This window comes from Rhineura floridana, chromosome 12 (genome assembly GCF_030035675.1).
Source record: "Rhineura floridana isolate rRhiFlo1 chromosome 12, rRhiFlo1.hap2, whole genome shotgun sequence".
Taxonomy (NCBI): Eukaryota; Metazoa; Chordata; class Lepidosauria; order Squamata; family Rhineuridae; genus Rhineura; species Rhineura floridana.
Window position 1 is genome coordinate 12,075,783 of NC_084491.1, and position 17,475 is coordinate 12,093,257.

At 43.3% G+C, this 17,475-nt stretch overlaps 2 protein-coding genes and 1 long non-coding RNA gene across 6 annotated transcripts in view; 1 reads left to right on the forward strand and 2 right to left on the reverse strand.

Moving 5' to 3' along the window:
- BMP1 (bone morphogenetic protein 1) overlaps positions 1 to 17,475 on the forward strand; it is a 207,694-nt gene that overhangs the window by 93,978 nt on the left and 96,241 nt on the right. For all 4 annotated transcript variants that reach the window (XM_061593536.1, XM_061593538.1, XM_061593534.1 and 1 more), the window contains exons 3-5: positions 1,281 to 1,394; positions 7,951 to 8,112; positions 9,467 to 9,584. In XM_061593536.1, coding sequence (XP_061449520.1) covers positions 1,281 to 1,394; positions 7,951 to 8,112; positions 9,467 to 9,584 — 394 coding nt within the window. The remainder of the gene's footprint in view (positions 1 to 1,280; positions 1,395 to 7,950; positions 8,113 to 9,466; positions 9,585 to 17,475) is intronic.
- Positions 1,187 to 4,771, reverse strand: LOC133368829 (uncharacterized). The gene is made up of 2 exons (XR_009758766.1): positions 4,453 to 4,771; positions 1,187 to 1,461 (listed from the first exon to the last, which is right to left on the reverse strand). It is a non-coding gene; the product is annotated as an uncharacterized LOC133368829 (long non-coding RNA).
- On the reverse strand, positions 16,253 to 17,167 carry LOC133368729 (keratin, type II cytoskeletal 8-like). Its single transcript, XM_061593345.1, has one exon. It carries the CDS (start codon positions 17,165 to 17,167, stop codon positions 16,253 to 16,255), a length of 915 nt encoding a protein of 304 aa, XP_061449329.1.

The window sequence follows — 17,475 nt, forward strand, 5'->3', positions numbered from 1 at the left end:
GGTTTTGCCCACATTTCTTTCAGTCCTTTTATTTGGCCAATTTAGGGTTGAAAGTGAGTAAACAGATAAAGTGCCAGGATTAGCCCCGTTCTTTAGATCTAAACTGGGTAGAATATCCCTTGGTGTTTACAAGCGAGCTGTACTCCCTTATTTCTTCTTGTAGCTGCCTTCCTTTCTTACTTGATTTGAGATTAGGATTTTTTTTTAAATGGCCTTTTGTGTTAAGATTCCAAAAGCCTTGTAAAAATATTGGAAAGTAATGCCAGTGTGGTGTAGTGGTTAGAGTGTTGGACTAAGACCTGGGAGACCAGGGTTCGAATCCCTATGTAGCTGTGAAGCTCACTGGGTGACCTTGGGCCAGTCACTGCCTCTCAGTCTAACCTACTTCACAGGGTTGTTGTGGGGGATTTAATGAGGAGGGGGAGAATCATGTTTGTACGCCACCATGAGCTCCTTGGAGAAAAGGTGGGATATAAATGCTGCTATTATTATTATTATTATTATTATTATTATAAATTGTATCAAGGGAAACAGCTAAGGAAAGTGTTACACACACACACCATGGTCCCAGTCTGAGCTCCTCTCTGTGACACTATGTCTGTTATAAAAAAAGAAGACGCAGGAGACCCAATCACCGATGTTCCTATTGGCTTCCCTAGTTGTACCATAAAAACTCCACTTCCTTCTAGTATGCAAAACTATAAGGCCTATACATAACTGAAGTCCTGCTTCCAAGCTACTCAGGAGGCAGCTTCACCTTAAGGAATGGGCCTTCCCCATAGCCTCTCAGTGATGACTGAGCACATGAAAATGAGGAAATAGGAGACCTCAGAGGTGAATTAGAAACAATGGGTTGTATTCAATTAAGTCTTACTCAGAGTAGACCCTTTGAAATTAAGGAACCTAAGTTTGTAATGTCTATTTACTTTAATGGGTCTACTCTGAGTAGGGCTAGCATTGAATACCACCCAGTGTATTAAGAATGCTAAAAACGAGGTTTTTAGAATGGGATAAAACCCATGATATTGTGAGTCAGTTAACTCAAAAGCACATTGAGCCTAGTGTACATCTGAATGTACATTTCTAGTGTATATTTGAGGTCTCTTGTTCCCTTCTTCCCCATCCTAGTCCTTTACCTCCCTCCCTTCCTCCCAGGTGCCATTTCTCACACAAATTACATGCAAAGTGGGTGAATATATCCTCCTTTTATTCCTTCAAGGTCTAGACAAGCAATCAAAACTGGTCTCCTTCCTCATAAGTACTCCTCTTCTTTTTCACAGCTGCCTTTTTAGGAGACATTGCCTTGGATGAAGAAGACCTTAAGATGTTCCAGGTGGATAGGGTTGTGGATCTGACACGACATACCATTGAGAGAACTGCCATCAACTCTTCAGGTACGGTTGCCAATCTTCATATGGAAGGGGCTCAGACAATACAGTAATATCTCAGTTAAGGAATCCTCTAGGAAAGAAAGAAGCTCCTTTTAAGGAAGGTATGGGTTTTTTTAAAGATGAAACTGCCCAGCTTTTCTTTACTTTGAAGCCTCTGCCTTTGCTTTAAGGTGAAACTGACAAGCCTGTGTGTTTGCTTTGCATTAAAGAGATCTCTTGCTTTCTCCCAAGGCTGGGGAGAGAAGGATTCAGTACAATTCAGAGGAAGAGGAGGGGGAGTAGTTGTGTGCCAGGTAGGCAGTCTTTAAAGCCCCTGTTGAAGCTTCCCCAACCATCTGTGAGTGGGTGTAGGAACCTATCCTGTTGTTTTCATGTTATTCCTACCTCTGGTACCAAAGTTTATGTTAAAGAAGTAATATCCAGAAACACATCTACTTTGTTAACTGGGATATTACTGTACAGAGAGAGGAAAAAACCCTGTGACTTTCACTTTTCTGGGAGAGCAGGCTTATTTTTTTTTAAAAAAATATCTGAAATAATAACATTAGAATAGATGCTGTCCTACACAACTCAGGTAGCATATCTTTCACACACACCGAGATTGTTGGGTAACAACTTGCCTACCACCCAGTGGCAAACATGACAAGCTCCACTTTCCCTTCCTGTGTTGCAACTGGAGTGCATCTGGGGCTTTCATCCCCACAGTTGTGCTCTGCTTTTGAGATGCTCCAGGTGTAACACAACAAACACAAGCTTTAGCATTCCTCATGAGCTTGGACCTAGATGAGGGTGGGCAGTGGAGGATTGTGTCAGCTATGCACTGTGCTTCAGAGGTGCTCAGAGAGTCTCAGCTTGAGACAGTCTCTCAGCCTGCTGCTCCAAACCCAAAATCCAGAGGAGGGCTGCGAATTCTGGTGTCTCATTGTGTCACTCTGAGCACGTGGGAAGCTCAGCACATTTGCAGAGATGGTTTCCTGCCCCCTCCTCAGCTCTAAGCTTGAAAGGCTGGCTGGGGCTTGTCCTTTTCATGTTGGTGTTCCAATATGCCCCAAGCATTTCAGAAGCACAGCCTGTCTTTGGGAATTCTTACATCTTCCCCTCCCCAGTTCTAAGCTTGGGGAGCAGGTGATTGTCCCTCCACTAAGAATGTGTTAGAATTCCTCCCAGTTCAGACTTGGTACTGAATTTTCCATTAATTCACTTATTCTCTATCATTGCAGATCAGATTTTTCTGTAGCGATTTTCCGCTGCTGTTTTCAAAACAGGATTTTTTTTAAAAAAACCCACCTCTAAACTATTGATATTAAGAATGACAATTTTATCAATATTTCCTTTAAAATTAATATTTCCATTAAAATATTGCTATTAATATCAATATTTTTCTGAGAAAAAAAAACAGATTGGTAAAAGCAGCAGCTAGCAGATAAAAACAAATTTAAATAATAGGCCAGTATCAATTTAAATTTGTAAAAGTGCTTTTGACCAGCCAACAGATCCCATCCCTGCCATGAATTCATGCTTACAAAGCTATGGGGTCCAGAACCCAGCAAACCAAGGCCTCTGTCCAAACATCATTTTCTCATTTAGTACCTCAAGGAGAGATCAGGAGGAAGCATCGGGCCCTTGGGGCTGGGAGAAAGGAAGTCCAAAAACAGGGACATCCTACAATTATTTGAATGCAGGATCTTCCTTGATCCTGGGAAATTATACTGAGGCTGCTCTTCCGTCAACAAAGAAAAATGGGCATTCTTTCCAAAGGGAAAAGAACAGGAGAGGGAGAACTTAAGCCCAAGATCTGGTCCCTATCTCTGTCTGTGGAGAATTTCAGGAAGTAGTAGCTGAACTGACCCAAAGCATGGTAATTTAATTATTTATCTCCCCTTTCTTTAGTATTTATATGTCCCCTTTCTTTAGACACAACCAAAGCTGCTAACATAATATTGTGCTAGACAAATAGGGTCATTGAAAGGTAAGCTTCAGTTTTAGGTATCAGCCCAGTAAGTAGACAGCATCTCTCTGTATACTAAGAAAATCTGTATAACCAGGACTAAGCTGCATATGTGACACTAAATTCGTCACTTCCATTATTAGTTTTTCATCTCTAACCAGCAGGCCCCGGGGAGGGGAGGCACAGTCAGGATTGGGACCACAGTACAGGGGGTTAAACCATTTCCCTCCTAACCACAGTCCCAACAAATATCCTCCACCCCAATTCAGAAGCTGCTTTTACATCAGGGAGAGAAGCCAATGGGAACTTCCCTCTGGGGCCTAAAAGCAGTGTGGGGGTGGTGACAGAGAGAAAAAGGTTAACAATGACACTACGCGCATGCGCACACACACACAGGTGCCTGAACACTGTAGTTCTGATTTGGGTGAGGGAATGCCAGCTATTTAGAGTTGGGGGGAAAATCACGGAATTTGAAGCAAGGCAGTTAAATGCCACATGTGGTTTGACCCTTGGATGTTATGCAAGTGTAAATGGATTTTATTAGTAATGGGTATAATAATGCACATCTCGTAGTAAAAGAATGCCACAATAGTGTTATTTATAAAAACAAGCACCAAGTCTACTCGGAGAGAGGATCTGTAGGTTTATCTGTCTTCCCTAGTAAGGATTAAGTTGTTTCGATATCTGCTGTCTCCCACGATTTGTAAATCTACTTGACTCCCTTAGGAGGTAGACTGGCTTCATTTTGTTTTTCTTTGCTGCTTTAAACAAGTTTTGTTATTAAGCAATCCTCAACATGCTAATTAGGGATCAAATCCCACTGAGCTGTTTGTCTGTATTTGGAATTTAACCAGGTCTTTTAGATATAACAGAATTGTAGCTGAACTGGACTGTGCAACCTTTTGTTTCTAATACATCTTGGCAGAATTTCTAAACTTTTCTATACCCCCACCATATATATTTAAAAATAATCTGCAACATGTGAATTGCCCAGAATAAAAAAAAATCTGGTTTAGTTCCTATTATGTTAGAAACCATTATCCTAATTGTATCTAATAATTCATTTTCTTGTCATTCATTTTCTTCTTGGGGCAGTCCAAAAAAAATATTTACCTCTTGATTCTGCTGATTGTACTAATTGGCCCTTGGGTCTTTTTCTAGTAGAAGGCAGAGCCATTGGAGGAATTTCTTCTGAACTCAGTAGTCCACAGCTGGGGTGTGCTTTGTGGCAGCTCATTTCTAAACCAAATTTTTCTTGTTGCTTCCATTTGGTAGACCTTTTTCACAGAAATCTTCACTGTAGTTTTAGCTAAAGAATTTCCAAAATGAGACTGATTGGAGATGAGAAAAGTCAGTGCAGTAAAGATAAACATTGTGTTATAGGATTGCATGATATCCATCGTGATTCTGTTGAAAGCCAGAGGTCAGGAGACCACTGTTAGCTCAGCTGCTGTTACTGAGGGAGAGCCTGGAAGAGGGTGCAACTACCCTGGCATAGGTCCATTGATAATATTGACAGGATCCAGGTTCATCTGGAACAGGACAAAAGTAATTGGGTTCACATGGGTCTGTTTCTCAGCCATCCAGGAGAACATCCATGTAATTATGTGTATTTCTTTGGCAGCAAGGGAATAATTAGAAGATTTATTACCAAGAGTGTTTTTTTTAAACTTCCTCAATGAAATCTCCTTGGCAGTGACATTTGTTCAACTGTGAGATAACCTCCGCAAGAGAAAGGAATGAAAAACTGGAGAAACGTGTATAGGCAGCAATAATACTTAGATTCCAACAAAACTGACCACTTTAAAAAAGGCAATTCTGATACTGGGCTTTGTTTTGAACTCTTCAGAATTTTGGGATGTATCTGAAGAAAGTTACTGGAGATGCTGGCAAAATCTGGCACACCTGGATGTTATTGTTTGATTTGGAGGGCAACTAACTATTTTAGCATCATTTTGGACATTGTGTTGAAACAAAATGGGACCAAGAGGCCTCCATTTGCAAGAGGCCTCCATTTATAGTGGAGTTTAGACCCTCCTCATCCCCCAACCACACTTCTCATTGTAAAGGAGCAGTGAGTTCATGTTGTGAGGTGTGCAGGCAGACCTTGCATTCTCCTGCACATGTGTGACCCTGATAGCAAGTCTAGAATCTACACAGCCCAGTTATGAGTTTCTCCTCATCAGATAACCAGGCATTGTAGCATTGGTATTGGCTTTTGGCCCTTGTGTTTTTTTCTCATCCTTGACCCTTTAGGCTGAGATCTCCTGCCAGGTAATGCTCTCTATAGGCTTTGGCTGCAGCTTGGCTGATAAAGAGCATTCCAGACAATTTGGAGACAAAGATCTTGGCATACACCCTTGCAGTCCTTCTGATCTTGCTTTAACAAAAGCAGCCAAAACTTGGAGGAAAAGCTGCTTTTTCACAGCCAAATATGCAATTGCTTCTGAATAAACTAGCCATGTCCTGTAACTGTCTAATACTGTCCACCAGAAGAAGAAGAAAAGCCACAGCCTGTCTTCTTGGCATGGCAGCAGCCAAAATAGTTAAAAGAATAGCGGACAACCTACCTTCTGCCTTGTTGGTTTTCCATGGTTTTATATCTAGAATAGATACCTAAACCACAAGAATTAAAAAATCGTGGCTAGGGGTTTGGAAAACGCATCGGCATTTTTGGAAGATCAGCCTAGTTAGTTTAAACGAAGCTTGGTTTAAGAGAAGGCACAGAATTCAGTTTGTGTAGAAAAAATTGTGACGTTACATTACTAGCTATCTGATCATGTATTCAGAGACTTGGTGATGGTGGCAGCAGCAGTGATGATCATGAAGCCTTTGGCAGTTTTTGGTTTTGCCAGCCTTTCTGTCACAGAGGGACTAGGCAGTAAGAAATCTCTGTGGAAGCAATTGGCTTGCCCACCTTTCTGTCACAGAGAGGCAGGGCAATGAAAGGTCCTCTAGCAGTGACCGGCTTAGCTTCTCTAATTCTGTGGGGCAGACAGAAGACCCTAAGAGGAGAAGAATAAGCCTATGAACCAATCTAGATGTGACACTATTCAAGCAATTAGCAACTGAGTGGTTTTCTTAAAAGTAAACAGCAGGTGCAGGTACTCTAATTTGGAATGGGACACTGGTGAAGGGAAGGGCTTTAATCCCTCCCCCATAGTCCCAGTTTGAATCTGGGCACCTGCACTTGCTATTTGCATTTGAAAGAAAGCTCCCATTGATTCCCAAGCAAGCTTCTCTCCCAGTTCAATTTGTAGGGGAAGAAGGACAGCAGGGAACCCAGAGCAGAACAAGGGTGGGGTCAAAGTATTAAAGCCGTCTGTCCCTCCCCATGCTCCTGATCTGAATTTGGAGGGCAGATGTGTACTTTAAAAAAGAAATCCTTCACTCACGTGCTAATTGTGTGTATAGTATCACATCTCTTCTTGCCCCCTGAAAACATGTTTGGAAAAAGGCATGTCCCAGGAGAATGAGGAGAAAGCGAAAGGCAGGGTCTGATAAGAAAAATGAGCAAAGAGAAAAAGAGCACAGAGGTGAGGAAGACTAGTTCCTATATTGATTGGAAATAATGGCCAAATCTTTGACAGCAAGCCTCTAGTCTTAATCTGTTGTGGTGACCTACCTTTGAAGAGAGAAGAGGTATTTAGGCCACATTAACACCAGACATTTATTCCACTATTGTTCCACTTTAAACTGTCATGGCTTCCCCCAAAGAATCCTGGGAAGTGAAATTTAATAAATGGTACTGATAGTTGTTAGGAGACCCCTCTTCCCCTCACAGAGCTACACTTCCCAGAGTGGTTTAACAGTCAGCCCCTCTTCCCAGAGAAGTCTGGGAACTGTAGGTCTATGAGGGGAACAGGGGTCTCCTAAGAACTCCCAGCACCCTTCACAAACTACATTTCCCAGGATTCTTTGGGTGAAAGCCATGACTATTTAAAGTGAAATAATAGTGGAATAGACGTATGGTGTGAATGTGGCCTCAGATGCATTCTAGCTGAAAGTCAGATATGTCTTATTTTCATTAGAATAGATTGATGATCATTTGATATGTGGGTACAATCTGGTGCCAGCTCCAGGCTTTGAAAGGAAAGTTCTTTGGCAAGAACCCCCCCTGCATGGGCCCACTCTCTTAGTGAGTCCAGTTACTCACTGCCATTAGCTGCTGCTGCTCTTCCTCATCACTGTTTGCCAGGCAGAGAGCCAAAGAGCAAGCAGGCAGTGACATCCACTGAGCTGTCTGCTGTTCCCATGTCTGGACCAGAGGGAAAGGTGGGTGAACAAGCAGGTTACAATGGCAAAGAGGAGGAGCAGGTCCAGGGGGCTCTTGTCAGTGGGTCCTCTACTGGGGTGTGGGCACTCAACTGATGCCCAACCACCCTGATCCTTGATACTGGCCCTGGAGGATCAACCTTAATTGGCCTTTTCAATCATGTTTGTTTCCCTAAACAAGCTTTATGTGAGGATGATCTGGATTTTGACTGAAGCATTGGCAAGACTCATTTAAACCCAGTGCAAGAGGAAAGGCAACTCAGGTTTATCTTCTTCTTGCACTAAATGGTAAACAGCTGTGCTCACAAACATCTTTGATTGTTCTCCCCATCACAGGGAACAGTTCAAATGGCACCAGCATCAGACCTGGGAAACAGCAGAGGAGACAATGGAAGCAAGGCCGGGGGCAGTCTCGAAGGCGCCGGGCTGCCACTTCCCGTCTCGAGCGGGTGTGGGCTGATGGAGTCATTCCTTATGTGATCAGCGGGAATTTCAGTGGTAAGTTGGCATTTGAAAAACAGGTTGAAATTTTCACACACTGTGAAACTCTGGTTCTCCCTTAAAATGTAGAGAAGCAGAAGAGCCAACCTACTAGGTCTCCTGTGCAGCTTGACCGTGCAAAGTGATTCATGTGAAACAGCGGGATATTGTGAAGAGATTACTAGATTATACTTTATCTCTTGTGTAGCCTACAATTCTCACCTGAGCAGAACATGAAAAAATCAAAGGTTAACTGCATTTCCTCTTTTTTCCATATAATAATAATACATAAATCAATACCATCAGATTTAAAATAATTGTATAGTGAATACATGTATCCATTTTGTGCACACTTTCCCCAGTATATGCATTTTTGTACACATTCTTTGGTTGAAGAACTGAATCATAAAATTTGGAGAAGTGTGAATTTTAAAGGTTAATTGTTTATCAGTTTGTGTATTGGATCATTAAAATGCAAATAAAAGCTGGATTTCTTCCCATTCCCTAGGGAGCACTCAAGCGCAATGCTTTGCTCAGGTTCACAGAAGCTCATGCGCATAACACTAAATCGTAGCTTAGTGTTACTTGCAAATCAGGCTATTATTTTGCTGAGTAACTACCATCACTTGCGTCTGGAAAATTCTGAACACTTGTTACAGCCTACTCTTACACATGGCTACTTAGAAGTCAGTTCTACTTTGTTCAGTGGGACTTATTTCCACATAAGGGAACACAGAATTGAATCCTTAGCAAGCAACTTTGTTTAGTATCCATGCCTTGTCTATAAGCAGACTTGGGCTGCAATCCAGTACACACTTACCTGGGAGTTAGTCCCATTGAATCCAATGGAGCTTACTTCTGAGTAGACATGTATTGGATTGCAGTCTTAATTCTATAGTACAAAAAGCACATGGGCTGCGTGGCCAAAGGTTCTGGATTAGATTTTAGGTTACATAAAGGCTCTATTTAGTTGCAGACCAATGTGCTTTAATTCTTAAAAGCAACCAGTTAGATTACAGGTTTGCTCAGGAAATATATGAATTTCAAAACGGGAAACTTGATTTATGTAAGTCATTTAAATTGATCTTTTTTCTTGGTAACTGCCTTGAACTAGGTAGTTTTGAACCATAGAAATATGTGACTTTCTGCAGAGGTGGGGAGTCTCCTTCTTAGATGCTACAGAGTAGTTCTGAGTTCTGTCCCATCTAGTGAAGACCCTCCACTTCATCCTACAGGCCTTTGCAATGTTTATTTGATGTCTAGAATTTATATATGCTACTTGTGACAATTGCTCACACAGTTCATGGAGGGAGTACTGTATAGACGTTTTTCCTCTCTCATTAGCTTTTTGGCCTCTTCCTGTTTCCTGCAGGCAGCCAGCGGGCAATCTTTCGGCAGGCCATGCGCCACTGGGAGAAGTACACCTGTGTCACCTTCTTGGAACGAACTGATGAAGACAGCTACATTGTGTTTACATACAGGCCTTGTGGGTAAGCAAAGGACAAAACTTCTCATCAGGTAATGGGGTGTCTGTTATCCAGGAATGAATAACCTTTGGCCTTCCAGATGTTGCTGGACTCCAACCCCCAGAATGCCTGACTGTTGGCCCTGATCATTGGTGCTGATGGGATTTGGAGTCCAAGAACATCTGGAGGGCCACAAGTTCTCAACCCCTATGTTATGCAGAGGCAAAGAAGGCAAAGAGGGAATTCTGAAATGCACTGAACAGCAATCTCAGTCCTTTGGACTCTCCAGAATGGATTATTGCCAAGTGATTACTGCATTAAATTAGGGGCCAAAGACAGTTGATGAGCACTGTCTCCTGTGTGGGCGTGTATATATCAGTCAGCTCTTCAGAGTAAGCAACCCCTTGAAAACACTTCTAAAGCTGAATTGGATACCAGATTGTTGTGAAAGACAGGAGAAGAATCCCAGGGGCACTTTTTTATCCTGAGTTAAATGGCCCAGGATTTGTCCTGGGTTAAACAACAGCAAGACTCTTGGTTCTGATATTTTACAACAAAGACGCTGTCAACTGGGGCTTTCTAATGAGCTCTATAGTTGTTGTTATGTGCCTTCAAGTTGATTACGATTTATGGCCACCCTATGAATCAGCGACCTCCAATAACATCTGTCGTGAACCACCCTGTTCAGATCTAGTAAGTTAAGGTCTGTGGCTTCCATCTCTTGTTTGGCCTTCCTCTTTTTCTACTCCCTTCTGTTTTTCCCAGCAGTATTGTCTTTTCTAGTGAATCATGTCTTCTCATTATGTGTCTAAACTATGATAACCTCACTTTTATCATTTTAGCTTCTAGTGACAGTTCTGGTTTAATTTTAACACCCAATTATTTGTCTTTTTCGCAGTCCATGTTATCCACAAAGCTCTCCTCTAGCACCACATTTCAAACGAGTTGATTTTTCTCTTATCTGCCTTTTTCACTGTTCAACTTTCACATCCATACATAGAGATCGGGAATACCATAGTCTGAATGATCCTGACTTTAGTGTTCAGTGATACATCTTTGCATTTGAGGACCTTTTCTAGTTCTCTCACAGCTACCCTACCCAGTCCTAGCCTTCTTCTGATTGCTTGACTATGGTCTCCATTTTGGTTAATGACTGTGCCGAGGTATTGATAATCCTTGACAAGTTCAGTGTCCTCATTGTCAACTTTAAAGTTACATAACTCTTCTGTTGTCATTACTTTAGTCTTCTTGATGTTCAGCTATAGTTCAGCTTTTATACTTTCCTCTTTAACTTTTATCAGTATTCATTTCAAATCATTACTGGTTTCTGCTAAGAGTATGGTATCATAAGAACATAAGAAGAGCCTGCTGGATCAGGCCAGTGGCCCATCTAGTCCAGCATCCTGTTCTCACAGTGGCCAACCAGGTGCCTGGGGGAAGCCCGCAAGCAGGACCTGACTGCAAGAACACTCTCCTCTCCTAAGGCTTCCGGCAACTGGTTTTCAGAAGCATGCTGCCTCTGACTAGGGTGACAGAGCACAGCCATCATGGCTAGTAGCCATTGATAGCCCTGTCCTCCATGAATTTGTCTAATCTTCTTTTAAAGCCATCCAAGCTGGTGGCCATTACTGCGTCTCGTGGGAGCAAATTCCATAGTTTAACTATGCGCTGAGTAAAGAAGTACTTCCTTTTGTCTGTCCTGAATCTTCCAACATTCAGCTTCCTTGAATGCCCATGAGTTCTAGTATTATGAGACAGGGAGAAAAACTTTTCTCTATCCACTTTCTCAATGCCATGCATAATTTTATACACTTCTATCATGTCTCCTCTGACCGGCCTTTTCTCTAAACTAAAAAGCCCCAAATGCTGCAACCTTTCCTCATAAGGGAGTCGCTCCATCCCCTTGATCATTTATTTATTTTATTTATTTATTTCGATTTCTATACTGCCCACAGCCAAAAGGCTCTCAGGGCGGTGCACAACATAGAGTAAAATACAATAAAATTACAAAGGTCAGTAGAAAGCATACATATTAAACAGTAAAACAGCCTGGTATAAATTGAAAGCTAAAAAATAAATTAAGTTAAAATGCCTGGGAGAATAAAAAGGTTTTAACCTGGCGCCGAAAAGATAAAAGTGTAGGCGCCAGGCGTACCTCATCGGGGAGACTGTTCCATAATTCGGGGGCCACTACTGAAAAGGTCCTGGATCTTGTTACAACCCTCCGAGCCTCTCTGTGGGTCGGGACTCGGAGGAGGGCCTTTGATGTTGAACGTAGTGAGCGGGTAGGTTCATATCGGGAGAGGCGTTCCGCTAGGTATTGTGGTCCCGCGCCGTGTAAGGCTTTATAAGTCAAAACTAGCACTTTGAATTTAGCCCAGAAACAAATAGGTAGCCAGTGCAAACGAGCCAGGACAGATGTTATATGTGCGGACCGCCTGGTCCTCGTCAACAGTCTAGCAGCTGCGTTTTGCACTAGCTGTAGTTTCCGAACTGTCTTCAAAGGCAGCCCCACGTAGAGCGCATTGCAGTAATCCAATCTAGAGGTTACCAGAGCACGCACGACTGAAGTGAGGTCATCGCTTTCCAGATAGGGGCGTAGCTGGGCTACCAAACGAAGGTGGTAGAACGCATTCCGTGCCACCGAGGCCACCTGCGGCTCGCGAGACAGGAATGGATCGAAAAGAACCCCCAAGCTACGAACCAGTTCCTTCAGGGGGAGTGTAACCCCACCCAGAACAGGTTGAACATCCACCATCTGGGCGGAGAAGGCACTCACCAACAACGTCTCAGTCTTGTCAGGATTGAGCCTCAGTTTATTAGCTCTCATCCAGTCCATTATCGTGGCCAGGCAACGGTTCAGCACGTTAACAGCCTCACCTGATGAAGATGAAAAGGAGAAATAGAGTTGCGTGTCATCAGCACACTGGTGACAACGCACTCCAAAACTCCTGATGACTGCACCCAGCGGCTTCATGTAGATGTTAAAAAGCATAGGGGACAGAACCAATCCCTGCGGGACTCCACAATGGAGAGTCCAGGGTATCGAACAATGCTCCCCAAGCCCTACCTTCTGGAGGTGATCCACCAAGTAGGAGCGGAGCCACTGCCAAGCAGTACCTCCAACTCCCAACTCCGTCAGTCTCCCCAGAAGGATACCATGGTCGATGGTATCAAAAGCAGCTGAGAGATCAAGGAGAATCAACAGAGTTACACTCCCCCTGTCCCTCTCCCGACATAGGTCATCATACAGGGCAACCAAGGCTGTTTCGGTGCCAAAACCGGGCCTAAAACCGGATTGAAACGGATCTAGATAATCGGTTTCATTCAAGAGCACCTGGAGCTGGCTGGCCACCACACGTTCTAAGACCTTGCCCAGGAATGGAACATTCGCTACTGGTCTATAGTTGTTCAAATTATCTGGATCCAGGGAAGGTTTCTTCAGGAGTGGTCTCACTACCGCCTCTTTCAAACAACTAGGGACCACTCCCTCTCTCAAGGAGGCATTTTATCACTACCCTGGCCCAGCCGGCTGTTCCAGTCCTGCCAGCTTTCACTAGCCAAGAGGGGCAAGGATCCAGTACAGAAGTGGTTGCACACACCAGTCCAAGCACCTTGTCAACATCCTCGAGCTGTACCAACTGAAACTCATCCAATAAATGAGGACAAGACCGTGCTCCGGATACCTCATTAGGTTCAACTCATTCTGGTTGCCCTCTTCTGAACCTTTTCCAACTCTATAATATCCTTTTTGGGATGAGGCGACCAGAACTGTACACAGTATTCCAAATGCGGCTGCACCATAGATTTATACAACGGCATTATGATATTGGCTGTTTTATTTTCAATACCTTTCCTAATTATCGCTAGCATGGAATTTGCCTTTTTCACATCTGCCACACACTGGGTCGACATTTTCATCGTGCTGTCCACTACAACCCCAAGGTCTTGTTTTCATAGAACATATGGAATTTCTTCATCTTCTGCTACCAATTATATAATCAATTTGATTCCTATATTGACCATTTGGTGATGTCCACGTGTACAGTCGTCTTTTCAGTGGCTCAAAAAATGTGTTTTCAAGAAACAAATTATTGGCTTCACAGAATTTGGTAAGTCTGTCCCCTGCCTCATTTCTATTTCCTAAGCCCCATTTCCCCACAATTCCTAGTTCTTCTCTGTTCCCTACTTTTGCATTCCAGCCCCCCATGATTATCAGCACATCTTGTTTTGGTGTGTGATCAATTTCTTCCTGTCCTTTGCGTAAAATCTCTCCAATTCCTCTTCTGCATTTGCAGTTGGAGCATACTTGGATGAGGGTTATGTTAATAGGTTTCCTGTTAAATCTCAGTGATATAACTCGATCAGACCTTGCTTTATAGCTCTTAATTGTTTTTGCTACATCACTTCTCGCTATTAAAGCAACCCCGTTTCTTCTTAATTTCTCATTTCCTGCATAAGATATTTTGTAGTTGCCTGATTGAAAGTGTCCCATTCCCGTTCATTTTAATTCACTCACACCAAGTATTGTAATATTGATATGTTCCATTTCTTGCTTGACAATTTCTAACTTTCCCTGGTTCATGCTTCTCACATTCCATGTTCCTATTGTGTATGTCACAACTGCAGACCCTCCTTTCACATCTGTGCACATCAGCCTCTGGGCTTCCTTTCGGCTTTGACTCAATTGCTTCATTAGTCAGAGTGCTACTTGTCCTTGTCCTTTGTTCTTCCCCAGTAGCTTGGTGAGTGCCTTCTGACCTGGGGGTCTCATCTTCCAGCACTATCTCGTGTTGCATTTTGGATACTCTGTTCATAGGGTTTTCGTGGTAAGAGGTATTCAGAGGTGGTTTACCATTGCCTTCCTCTGAGTCTGGATGCGTCTTAGTCTGGTGTCTCAGCTTTGACCATTCCGCCATGGGTTCCCCTGCTGGAGTCCAGCCACTTGGTCTAGACTCCTGATGGCATTGCTGTCAGCTTCTCTGACACTCTCAAACCCCCTCATGACATCAAGGTGTGCATCCTAGAGGGGGAATGAGCGCTATAGAAATTGTTAATTTAAGCTCCCTCTTTTGCAGGTGGAGCATTATCCTTTCATTAGGGCCAGGCATGACCTCTGAGGGAATGTTGGTTTCCAACTAACTTCCCTTCTCTACCCACCAAGCTTCCTGTTCCTCCAGGGTTTCTCCTTTTGCTGGCAGCGTTCTGCTGGCAAAAGGCACTAATTATTGTTGTTGTTATTATTTATTTATATAGCGCCATCAATGCACATGGCGCTGTACAGAAAAAATAAAAATAGGTTCCTACCACAAAGGCATGCAATCTAACTAAAAATAAAAGGGGAACATAGAGGGAAGGAAAAGTGGATTTCCTGCTGTGGATTTCCTGCTGTGAGCAGGGGGTTGGACTCGATGGCCTACAAGGCCCCTTCCAAACTCTATGATTATATGAAAAGGACTAAAACAGGTAAGGAACAAGACAGACAGGCACAGCAATGGCATGTTGCTGGCATACGTATGGCAGCAGAAGGGGACTTTATGATGAGTGCAGGTTGGGATTAGGTTTACTCTGTAAATCATGCCAAATAGTAAACTTGACATAATAAATTATTCAAAATAGGAGAAATGGAAAATAAGCAAATACAGATAGAAGAATTCAGCTTTTTTGCAGTTCAGGATTTTATGATTTTCACACAGAATACATATGTGTTAGGCTCCAGAGTTAAGTCATAGTGCAGCTGGACATGACAGACTACTAGCTTGAATTGATAGCAGCCACCAAACCATGAATGGCATCTGAATGCACTTATGGTCTAAATCATTCTTCTGCAACCTGTTGCCCTTCAGATATTGGACTATGATTTCAATCATTTCTGACCATTGGCATGCTGGAGGACCAGGTTGGAAAAGGCTGGTCTAAATGATGACCAACTTCTATATTCTTTGGAGCCACTCTGTTCTCCGTATTGTGTTCAATGTGGCCATGCTCTATCATGAAGTCAGTGGCAACTAGAAAGAAGGGTTTTGTAGTATATTAGCTACATGTACTTGAGCATGGCCAAAGGGATTGTATATTTTATAACACATTGGCCCAGTTCGCATATTACACTTACTATAGTTTAGCACTTCACAGATGAGCCTCTATAGGCCTGTGCAAAGGTTTGTGCTTCCCTCTCCTTCTCCCAAGTTTAGTTTTGCTTAACAGAATCTTGAGTTGGTGTTGCATATGAAGCAGGAAATCTGGTTTACAACAACCAATGGTTAGTTAAATTAGCCATTGTTGTAATCCATGATTTGAATTTGGCTTGTTTTGAAACTAACCATTGTTTGTTGTAAATCAGGATCCATGGTTCATACATAACTCTAAGCTGAGGTTCTTTGAAAGTGAAAACTAAGCTAGGCAGAAATCCTCCTCCCGGCCATGCGAGAGCAGAGAAGGAGCATGAGATTTATTTTATTTATTTATTTATTTAATTTATATACCGCCCTAAGCCCAAGGGCTCTCTGGGCGGTGTACATAATAATAAAACAATCAGAGAATATATAAATACAATAATGCAATGGAATCAAACAAAAATAATCAAAATAGCAGCAAAATACATCAATAAATATTAATAGTACACATTAAAATGTACTATTTAAATGTAAAACGAAGAATGAGTGGTGACTCTCACCAACCCAGCCCAGCCCTCATCACCCAGTAGTAAACCAGGTGCATGTGTGCAGGGGGTGGTGGCTCACCTTGATCTGGTACATGCTTTCTGCTTCAGCCCGGCTCTTGGCAGCAATGTCTTCATACTGTGCTTTGACCTCGGCAATGATGCCATCCAAGTCCAGGCTGCGGTTGTTATCCATGGACAAGACCACAGAAGTGTCATTGATCTGAGACTGCATTACACGCAGCTCCTCATCATACAGCTGCCTCAGGAAGTTGATCTCGTCAGTCAGGCATTCCAGACGGGACTCCAGCTCAATCTTGTTCATGTAGGCCTCATCCACATCCTTCTTCAAAAGGACAAAATCATTCTCCTTCTCAGTACGATGGTTGATTTCATCTTCATACTTAGTCTTGAATTCTTCAACAAGCCCTTGCATGTTGGCCAACTCAGCATCCAGCCTTGCTCTCTCCTGCCCCAAGCCGTCCAGCTGCCGGCGCAGGTTGTTGATGTAGGCCTCAAACATACTGTCCATGTTGCTTCGGGTGGTTTTCTGATTCTGCAGGAGACTCCATTTGGTATCCAGCATTTTATTCTGCTGCTCTAGGAAGCGAACCTTGTCAATCAAGTTGGCGAACTTGTTGTTGAGAGTCTTGATCTCCTCTTTTTCTTTGGTCCTCACTTGCTGGATGGTGGGGTCGATCTCCAAGTTGAGCGGCGCCAGCAGGCTCTTGTTCACACTGACGGCCGTGATACCCCCCATGCCGCCACAGCCGGAGGACCCTCGGAAGCTACTGGCGCTGCCGCCGCCTCCAAACCTGCTGCCCCCATAGCCGGAGGAGGCGTAAGAGGTGCTGACTCGAGAGGCGGTGACGGGGCCCGCCGTATAGGAGTGGCTGCTGAAGGTGCGGACGGGGCCTGAAGAAGTGGTTCGGAAGGAGGATTTCTTCATCATGTTACTTTAGGGGTTTTTTTTCGCCCTCTCTACGGGAGACAAGGCCGGGTGGGCACTGCAGAAAGGCTGTGAGCTGAAGGCTCTTGATGTTTGCTCAGTCTTTTGGAAGCTAATCCACGTAGCACTTATTGTTATGTGTGAATGTGGCCTGTGGTTTTAAAAGGACCACTAAGGGAAGGGGAAAAAATGCTCTGTGGGTCATATCCTAGTCTTGGCCATAAAATGGAGCAGACTTTGATTTGGCCCTTGAATACATAGTTCTAGCCAGACTACAAAGATGCAGGATGCAGAAATGAGAGAGAGGG